General features: G+C 42.7%; 1 protein-coding gene and 1 non-coding gene across 6 annotated transcripts in view; both read right to left on the bottom strand.

Moving 5' to 3' along the window:
* The window catches only part of IDI1 (isopentenyl-diphosphate delta isomerase 1), a 29,644-nt gene that overhangs the window by 12,442 nt on the left and 6,877 nt on the right, over positions 1–10,325 (bottom strand). Inside the window, exons 1-6 of one of the 5 annotated variants that reach the window (XM_026454787.1) lie at positions 9,220–9,529; positions 5,382–5,554; positions 4,689–4,781; positions 4,067–4,197; positions 1,983–2,308; positions 483–599 (exon numbers count right to left, since the gene is read on the bottom strand). In XM_026454787.1, the coding sequence (XP_026310572.1) occupies positions 1,991–2,308; positions 4,067–4,197; positions 4,689–4,781; positions 5,382–5,554; positions 9,220–9,347 (843 nt within the window). In that variant the 5' untranslated portion in view covers positions 9,348–9,529 and the 3' untranslated portion in view covers positions 483–599; positions 1,983–1,990. Of the gene's footprint in view, positions 1–33; positions 600–806; positions 2,309–4,066; positions 4,198–4,688; positions 4,782–5,381; positions 5,555–8,670; positions 8,741–9,219; positions 9,530–10,325 lie in introns of those variants that run through there. The other 4 variants (XM_026454786.1, XM_026454788.1, XM_023192482.1 and 1 more) reach the window with 4 other exon arrangements.
* LOC111526661 lies at positions 3,427–3,489 on the bottom strand. The gene has a single exon (XR_002726455.1). It is a non-coding gene; the product is annotated as a U7 small nuclear RNA (small nuclear RNA).

Raw genomic sequence — 10,325 nt, 5'->3', positions numbered from 1 at the left:
GCAGTTCCCACAGGGACCCACTGCGGGTATGACCTGGACTTGTCCCCAGGTGCCAGGGCCAAGTGAGAAGAAAATGTGCCTTCCTTCCTATTACACCATTTTCTGTTTTGGTCTTGTTCTCTTGATAATATAGGTAGGGAAACAGAATCAGCAATTACATAGAAAGCCACCTCTACTTTGTTCTTAAAGGAGTTAGCAATGGTTTGACCAGAATCAAACAAGTATATATTTTGAAGACTAAGAATTTAAAACAGTTTAATTAAAAAAAAAAAAAAATTATAGATATCACTTAGCTTTCAAGTTCAAAACCAACACATCTGCCTTTGGGGTCAGAAGTGGTTATATCTAGGAGACGGATACTCCTCTTTATAAAGATAAAGGAGTTCTAAATTACCAGGTCAAAAGACATTCCTACTTAGATTTTCTGGATGGCATCCTAGTAATATAACAACAGTAATATCTAACCCTTGCTAAGTACTTACAAGGTGCTGGGTAACAGTCTAAGGCTCCAATGTCCAATTCAGTAGCCATGGCAACTCATAGTTCTTATGTAACTAATTATATGTGGCTTTCAGCCTAAAACTTGCTAGAAAATAAAACTAAAAAAATCAGAAACAATATTATAAATGCAACAGAAACTATATAGGCAATATCCTATTAGTGTATCAAAATTTTAACAAACTAGACACAGTATTAAAATGCAATTTTTTTTTTACTTTTCAATAAAACATTTGCTACACAGTCTTGTCTGAAATTATAAATTGCCAAAAGTTAACCATAAATGAATCATTCTATTGAATTTAACATTTAACTTTGTAAGAAATAAATTTTTATTTTTCTTCATTATCATACAGCATTTAAGAATAATAAAGCTGTCTTGAGATTTCAAATTTGAGATATCTATGGCAAGTTTATAAAAGTACATTGATCAAGGTACAATTTTTAACATTAATATACACATTCCATAATCTCAATCTTTTTAACATGAACACTGGCCTTTGTTGTTGTTATTTTTTTCTCCCTACAATATTTTCTGACTCTGTAGGACAGCGGTTGACGCTGTCCCCCAGGGGCATCTGGCAACATCTGGTATAATTGTGGGTGTCACAGGAGAGGGATGCGAACAGCATCCAGTGTGCGGCCCAGGGATGCTGCTCACCATACTATAATGCACAGCACGGACCCTTACCACAAGGATTTTATCCAGCCCAAATATCAACAGTATTAAATTTAAGCAACTCTTATCAAGTGGGACTCAATTCCTATTTTATGAACACCTCTGTGGCCCACTGTAATTCTGAAAACAGACTTTGCTAGCTGGTAAATACTATTTAAAAGAAGATTTAACCTAATCAATATCACTTAGCAAAAGCAATGGTTGACTTTAAGTATCAACATGTTTCCAGAATGAATAAACCACACAATCAACTCAGAATGATACAAATTAGGGTCCATATCATTTAATTTCCCTTGAACCAGCTCTGCTAGTTTAATCTGCTAATATGAAAGTTAATTAGGACTGTTTAGAAGGAGCGAGACAATAGTTTCCTTTGCACATTTTTCTGAACTATGATAAAAATTTAATGATAGATAAAGCACCTGGCAAATAGCAAGTGCTCTGTGAGTGCTCCGGAAATGTTTATCACAGCTCACTAAACACATAGGGCTTCACTTATTTGTTCAAATTTCCCGTAAGTATGTTATCTGCAAAGGTTAAATTAAGTTTTAGTTGCTCTCTCTCATTTTACAATAATCGCTTACAAATGTTGCTTAGAAACAGAACACATATCCAGGGCGTGTGATACAAAATTATAAGTTAGTTTTTTCCACACAAGTTTTAAAGTATCAGTGTATATAACACATTCATGATAGTATTAAATGATAGAACTAAATTTAATGATCAATTAATGATAGAACTAAATTTAAACTGAAAAAGTCATTCTAAGTTTGTTAAGTAGAGACATTTTTCAGTAATCACTTACCTGCATATTCACATTCTGTGTATTTTCTCATGGTCAACAAACTGATTCAAATGATTTAAGTTATCCCACCATTTAAAGAGAAAAGTCTCTGCAATAATTTGAAACCATGGTGTTATCTTAATTTCACCACTGGCTGCTTTTTTCAGAAGTTCTTTTAGTTCTTCCTTGGACACATAACAAAAGCTTTTAATCTCATTGGGATCTGGATTCAGAGTGACATTCTTCCTCACAAACAAAATGTAATCAATTTCATGTTCACCCCAGATACCGTCCGACTGAGCTTTGTAGTGAATTCGTGTTAAATAATTAATTTCTTCTGGAGGAACCTAAGACATTAAAAAAAAAAAAGTAATTAAAACATTGGCCACGGCCGGGCGCGATGGCTCACACCTGTAATCCCAGCACTTCAGGAGGCCGAGGCAGGTGGATCACGAGGTCAGGAGATCGAGACTATACTGGCTAACAAGGTGAAACCCCATTTCTACCAAACATACAAAAATTAGCTGGGTGTGTTGGCGGGCGCCTATAGTCCCAGCTACTTGGGAGGCTGAGGCAGAAGAATGGTGTAAACCTGGGAGGCGGAGCTTGCAGTGAGCGGAGATTCTGCCATTGTACTCCAGCCTGGGTGACAGAGCCAGACTCCATCTCAAAAAAAACAAAACAAAACAAACAAACAAAAAAAAAACCATTGGCCACAATAACAAAAAAAATCTAAAATTAGCTCACTGTATTACAGCAATATCTTGAGCAGGAGTATAGTTTTAGGATTAGAACTTTTAAAGCATTAATCTCCTATCAACAATATATGGAAATCTTAATATTATATATGGAAAAATGATCATATTATTAGTTTCAAGTGTTTGCATTTTTTCCTGTAGGACCAAAAAGAAGTTTTTTTTTAAATGTTAAAAAAAAGCGGCAGTCACTCAAACTAGACATGTGACATTCTTCTTTTTCTTTCTTTCTTTATTTTTTACTTGAGACGGAGTCTTGCTGTTGCCCAACCTGGAGTACAGCGGCATGTATCAGCTCACTGCAACCTCCGCCTCCCAGGTTCAAGCGGTTCTCCTGCTTCAGCCTCCTGAGTAGCTGGGATTACAGGCATGCCCCACCATGCCCTGCTAATTTTTGTATTTTTAGTAGAGACAGGGTTTCACCATGTTGGTCAGGCTGGTCTCGAACTCCTTACCTCGTGATCCACCCGCCTCAGCCTCCCAAAGTGCTGGGATTACAGGCGTAAGCCACCATGCCCAGCTCGACATTCTTCTTTCTCATATTTTAAGATTGCTTTTTTGAAAATATAGGTAAGAAAAACTTTATTTATCCAGGTCTTATTTAAGGGGGACAATTCTAAGAAAAAAAAATTATTTCAATTAAACGAATTAGATTTATGGTTTATATTCCTAAGAATTTCCGTAAGAAAATCTTCACCTTTTTTTGTAGGGGGGGAGTTTCAGGTGAAAACTGGAAAACCTGCTAGTAAAATTCTACAAGAGCTGTAACACTTGAAAATATTCATCTTAGATTTGATCAATTATAGAAATATTCAACCTTATATGGTGCTTAACCGATCAATCCATCCCAGTATTGAGCTAAGTTTTGACAAGTGATAATAAGAAATTAAAGCCGGGCGCGGTGGCTCAAGCCTGTAATCCCAGCACTTTGGGAGGCCGAGACGGGTGGATCACGAGGTCAGGAGATCGAGACCATCCTGGCTAACACTGTGAAACCCCGTCTCTACTAAAAATACAAAAAAAAAAACTAGCCGGGCGAGGTGGCGGGCGCCTGTAGTCCCAGCTACTCGGGAGGCTGAGGCAGGAGAATGGTGTAAACCCGGGAGGCGGAGCTTGCAGTGAGGCCACTGCACTCCAGCCTGGGAGATAGAGCCAGACTCTGTCTCAAAAAAAAAAAAAAAAAAAAAAAAAAATTCAAATAATCTTTATTCAAGATGGTTTGTGAGGCTAACTCATAACTCAGGAGGCTACCAAGCAGAGAACTACGTTTGAATTTAAAACTTTTATTAAAAACCTTTTAAAACTATGTTTAGGTTTCAGCTTGTATGGTTGTGTAGCAGAGCCGGTTACCTCTTCCAAGGGAATTCCTAGCTCAGCTTTCAGCCGCCTCTGTGCTGCTCGCCTCACTCCAAGGGCCTCATTTTCCTCAAGCTCGCCTGGATTACTTAATGGATGACTACAACAAGTATTAGTAAAACAACCTGGAAAATGTTAATACAGAGACAGATCAACTTTTCTTCAAAGTAGGTCTGAAAGATCAAGAAAAAGTTTTATAAGTAACTGAAAAATGAAACATTTTTTAAGGATTTTAAAATAAGTTATAAAGGACTATCAGTAATTATTTTAAGGATTTTAAAATGAGATATAATGGGCTATCAGTAATTATGTTGTGAAACAGACTACATTTGTAGGTAAGTTCCTTATAATGCTTCTTCAACCAAAAAAGATCAAAGTGTAGATAATACAGATTAAAGATAAATATATAAATCATACACATTGCCCAATCACTTACTAGTTCTTATTTTTTCTTGCTGTTGTATTAGGTTGCACGCATTGTGTAAACTTAATTTATGTAGAATATAAAACTATGCCATTCACAGGATTTCCCTTTGTGACCATGGCTCCAAGAATTCATAATGATAAAAAGTCAAATTAATGTACAAATAAAATATTGTACATTAAGTGTACTAACCTGGAAAGGTAATCTTAGCATCTGATCTTTGCTGTAGCAGAAGCTTATTTTCGGTGTTGAATAAGAAGACACTAAAAGCTCGATGCAATAATCCTGAAAGCAAAAGCAAAAGAAATAACAATTACTTTAGCTTTAAGTACCAGTTATTTGCTGAATTCTTTCCTTGCAGTTCAGAATAACATTAGTAACTTCCTGCTGCTTTTGCTTTTTCCCATGTATCCACATGCATAGTCTCTGCATGGCTATGGTGAGAAAGAGCTCTGCACTGGACAGGGAAGTTGACCATCGAGCGAAGGAAATGGTGATGCTGGTGGCCCCTTTCCTGCAGTCAAGTTCCCTATCAAGGACATTCAGTTCTCGGAAAGTGGTGAAGGCACACGCTTCCCTGCACGGTGCCCGCCTCTCTCCATTCTCTAGAAATATTAGAGGCTAGGCTGCTGCTGTATGTCAGGGTTAGTCCCTCTTTTATGAATCCAGAATAACTGAAGAAGCTGAGTAAAAAGCGTGAAGAGAAATCGCTGTAACAGGAAGACAGCAAAGCAGATGCTAATGACTACACTATTTAACGAATTGGAACCAAAGAGAAAATATGGTATTATTAAAGCCTGCACTTCCTTGAACAGAGTGCTCTTCTCAGCAAATGGGAAATGCCTAACAAATAGCGTTGTAAGAAAGACTATTTCAAAGCAGCACCTTTCTCAATGTTCTCATTCAGGTGACAATTCTTCTTGGTCTCAGCCCCAATTTTATTGTCATTTTCGTCAATAAGGATACACATCTCTGCCAGGAGTTGAACCTGTTGCTTGTCGAGGTGGTCAGTGTTTATTTCAGGCATCATTACAAAATGTCTGATCTGTCCTAGAACACTAATATTAAAGGAAAAGAGAAAGAAAGGCCATCATATATTTTTCTGAATGTCATATAAACACAGGTTAATAATGATGTTGCTTCCCCATCTGCAGTTGTACCACTCTGCATCCCCACAGGGACCCCAAGAACGCTGCCAGCTGGCTGCTCAGCGCTATCTCGGTCATCATTTCTCCTGCAGGTTTCACAGCTGGCCTTTTACCACAGTCTCGCTCCTAAAAACCAAGCTCAACGTTCCACTCTGAATTCTTGACCTCTGAACTATTCTGCAGCACTTGATACTGTATCCTTTTTCCAGTGTGCTTTTCTTCCCTGGTTTTTGGCCCCAACCTAACTTTTTGTCCTGCTTTTCCACACGAGCTTCTGTAATCTCTAGAATGTGCTCCCACTGCCGTCCTGAACTGTTTTTCCCACTGCCTGTCTCTGCATAATTGCTCAAGAATGCCACAGGCCAATCTTGGCTGAAATCCATTTTTTTCAAGGCACAATTTATGTGTCAGACATTCAATAACCTTTCTACCAATTTCACAGTAAGACTTAATCCAGTTTTTCTCAACCCAAGCTCCTGATCAGAAAAATGATTTGTATGAGTTTTGTCAATTTCTCCCCGGACAGTACTTAGCTGATATCATTCTAGATAAACAGGAGAAGACTTAATTCGTTATATTCAATAGATGCTTTAAGACAGTGCTTGGCAAGTTTTTTCTGTGAAGGGCCAGATAGTATGAACTCTGCCTCTGTAACACTAAAATAGTCACAGGCAACAGATTACCTGGGCAATATGTGAACTGAGTATTTATGGACACAATATTTATGGACACTGAATTACAACTTAATTTTCATGTGTCACAAAATATTGACTCTTCTCCATCCATTTAAATACGAGAAAAACACTCAGCTCACAGGACGTAACAACAGGCAGCAGGCCAGATTTGGCCTGTAGGTCACAGTTGGCCCATCCCTACCTTAGTGAAACAAGCATTAATTTTCTGAACCCCCATTAATCCCTCCCATGTGATTAAAATGTAAAGCACTTACTAGGGTACTTTCAGTATTCTGACTCACACTTTTCCATATCTATATCCAGCAGCATCTATGCTCTGTAACCTTTGTATCCTTCAGGGCACCTTTACATAGCCCGACCTTGAAGTTTTTTATTCCCTTTTTTCTTCTATTTCCGAATGAATTATATATATACACACACACACACACACACATATATATATTTTGAGACAAAATCTCACACTGTTGCCAGGGCTGGTGTGCAGTGGGGCGATCTCAGCTCACTGCAGCCTCCACCTCTCGGGTTCAAGCGATTCTCCTGCCTCAGTCTCCTGAGTGACTGAGACTACAGGCATGCACCACCACACCCAGCTAATTTTTGTATTTTTAGTAGAGACAGGGTTTCACTATGTTAGCCAGGCTGGTCTCGAACTCCTGACCTTGTGATCTGCCCACCTCGACCTCCCCAAGCGCTGGGATTACAGGCACGAGCCACCGCGCCCGGCCTCTACACAATATATTTTGAAGATCCCTTGTGCTCTACTTTCTATGTGACTCTATTTCAAATATATAGATTTTACTGAAATTTTTTTTGTCTTTTAGAGGGAGTCTCGTTTTGTTGCCCAGGCTGGAGTGCAATGGTGCAATCTCAGCTCACCACAATCCCCACCTCCTGGGTTCAAGTGATTCTCCTGCCTTGACCTCCCAAGTAGCTGGGACTACAGGCATGCACCTCCATGCCAGGCTAATTTTTGTATTTATAGTAGAGACGAGGTTTCGCCATGCTGGCCATGCTGATCTTGAACTCCTAACCTCAGGAGATCTGCCTGCTTTGGCCTCCCAAAGTGTTGGGATTACAGGCATGAGCCACCATGCCCGGCCTACTGAAATACTTTCAACAGAGTTCAAGCACACTGCAGAATGTACACAAAGTGTTTAAACAGCTACTTAATACAAAGTTCTAGATCCACATAGGGTCTGGGATGTGTGTATGTGTGTGTGTGTATGTGTGTGTCAGGAGTCAGTGATGATGGAGATACTGATAGCTAATACAAAAAATCTGAAGTAAGGTTAATGATGGAAACAAATCAAGAGGGAAAATAATGTGAAAAGGAAGTTGACTTCAGAGTTAGCCTCAATTTCTCAATTTTAGAAAGATTTTCAACTTCTATAGGCTAGTTTTATATACAGTCATCCTTTGGTATATATGGGGGTTGGTTCCAGGACCTCCCACAGCTTCCAAAATTTAAGGATACTGAAGTTTCAGATATAAAATGGCATAATATTTGCAGATCACCTGTGTATATCCTACTGCATACAGACATGTGTGCCATGATGGTATTTCTGTATACTACAGACTGCAAATGCTACAGTGGTTCCACAAAATTATAACAGAATTGATATATTCCTATTGCTAATGATGTTGTAGCCGTTGCAACATCTGAGCACAACACATCACCTTTTTTATATTTAGATACACAAAGACTTGCTACTGTGTTATGACTACCCGCATTATTCAGCACAGTAACACACAGTCCAGGTTCAGGGCTGAAGCTACAGGAAAAATAGCCTAGGAGCCACTGGCTACACCATACAGCCCAGCGGCTCCACTGTCTGTCTACACCACATAGCCCAGCTGCTCCACTGTCCAGGTCTGCGTCAGCACACTCTGCTTCCACAAAGATGAAACTACCTAACAATGAACTTCTCCAAAGTATCCCCGTTAAGTGATGTGGGCCGAACGTTAAATTATCATCTGTAGATGATCGCATAATATCTAAAACATGTAAATCCTACAAAAATAGTTGCACTGTATTGTTTACAGAATGTCTGTATATGTTCAGTACAGATGAAAATTTCTTCCAAATATTTTATAATGTGCAGTTGGTTAAATCCATGGATATGAACCCCAAGGATACAGTAGGCCAACTGTATCTCGGCTCACTGCAGCCTTCCCCTCCGCCTCCCAGAGTGCTGGGATTAAAGGCGTGCACCACCGCCCAGCTGTAACGACAATTGCTCTTTCAGGATTTTCAGAATTCATATTTTAAAACTAAGCTTCATAATAACAAGATAAAATGAATACGTCTATTTATGTGTTTAAAGATAATACCATGTAGCAGACGCGGGAGCACATCACTCAACCCAAGAAAAAAGTCTAATTTCATCTACGCGGTGCTCCCCATCTCTTCTCCTGCTCCATTCCCAGGAGAAGCGCCTTGAATGTGTGGCTGTCACCCCCTTGCACGGACGCAGGTGTATGCACCCGCGTCACACGCGTGGACTCGGCACGGTGAGGCCGGTGTCGTCACGCTCGTGTTTCTGAATTCTCTAAGAGGAGACTCAGTTCAATTCCACGAGTTCCTAAACCTCAGGTGACTGTGCGCAGACGGCGATCTTTTCCACTGACAAAGAATGGCAACGTCTTCTTCGCCCCAACTCACGCCTCCGCCTTCCACAGGGCGCGGGCGCCCACCACAGACCGGGACAGCCCGGCCTCGCTCCAGTTCGGGAGACCAACGCCGCCGTCCCCAGATGTCCAGGCCCCCGCGCCGAGACCTCACGGGTGGCCCAGACCTCAGGCCTCCTCCCCGCCCCGTCCCGCAGCTCCCCGGTGCCACCCTGCCCCTGTCTCCCGAACTCCGCCGCCCGTCCACAGTACCTGATCGGCCTCCGGCCACAGACACCGGCCGGTCCCGGAGCGCGCCCACTTTGAGCGCTGTCCGCAGCGCGCACCGCCCACCGGGCCGCGCAGCCAATCGCCCGCGCCAGCGCCAGTCCGCGCCACATTGCTCGGCCAATTGGCGCCCGTACACGCCTGACGTCACAATCTCGCCAAGCGTCGCGCGGTGGCGCCACCTCCGTGGCCTGTGGCGCCGCCTCCCTGCCTGTGGCAATCGCAGACACGCGAAGCACCGGGAACCTGCGTCGTGAGCTCGGGTTCCGGCCGCTCCCGAGGGGGTCAACACGCCTGACCCCCCGCTCCGCAGAAGCAGCGTCCCGCGACCGGGCGGCCGAGACCACACCAGCCGCCAGCCAATCACGCTTTCGCTTCAGCCGTGCGAGCCCGAGGCGCTGCTAAGGGTGCCAAACGTCAGACGCCTGGAGGCTCGCGTTTCGTGGAACTGAGCCTTCCCGGTCGGAAAGCGCCCGCGCGGCTGGGCCAATGGAAACGGAGGAAAGGCGGGACGTCACTGCTGACTGGCTGGTTGGGAATTCCCCCCTCCCGAGATCCGCCGCTGGGACTACAGCGTTTGGCTGCAGGGCGAGGTCTTGCACATTTAGAAGGTTGGTCGTCTGCGACCAGGACGAAGGCGGAGCAGAGTCGCGAGAGGGGCGGGGCGTTCCACGCTATGTTGGGAGTGTTCGCTTTCCGGGTACAAGACAGGACGTTCTAAATGTTTTCATTTTTTGAGACAGTTTCGCTTTTGTTGCCCAGGCTGGAGTGCAATGATGTAGGCTCCGCTCACAGCAACCTCCGCCGCCCAGGTTCAGGCGATAGTCCCGTCTCAGGCTCCCAAGTAGCTGGAACTACAGGCATGCGCCACCAAGCCCAGCTAATTTTGTATTTTTAGAGACGGGTTTCCCCATGTTGGTCAGGCTGATCTGGAACTCCTGACCTCAAGAAGTGATCCACTCAGCTCAGCCTCCAAAGTGCTGGGATTACAGGTGTGAGCTACCGCGCCTAGCCGTCTAAACCTTTAAATAATCGTGAAATGTGCGCGCAGCTACAGCGAATTCAGCTGTTTCCTCTACCTTTTGTGTGGA

The sequence above is a fragment of the Piliocolobus tephrosceles genome, chromosome 9 (genome assembly GCF_002776525.5).
Source record: "Piliocolobus tephrosceles isolate RC106 chromosome 9, ASM277652v3, whole genome shotgun sequence".
In the NCBI taxonomy this organism is placed as follows: domain Eukaryota; kingdom Metazoa; phylum Chordata; class Mammalia; order Primates; family Cercopithecidae; genus Piliocolobus; species Piliocolobus tephrosceles.
The sequence above is the reverse complement of the archived record's forward strand: the minus strand, read 5'-3'. Positions and strand labels throughout refer to the sequence as shown.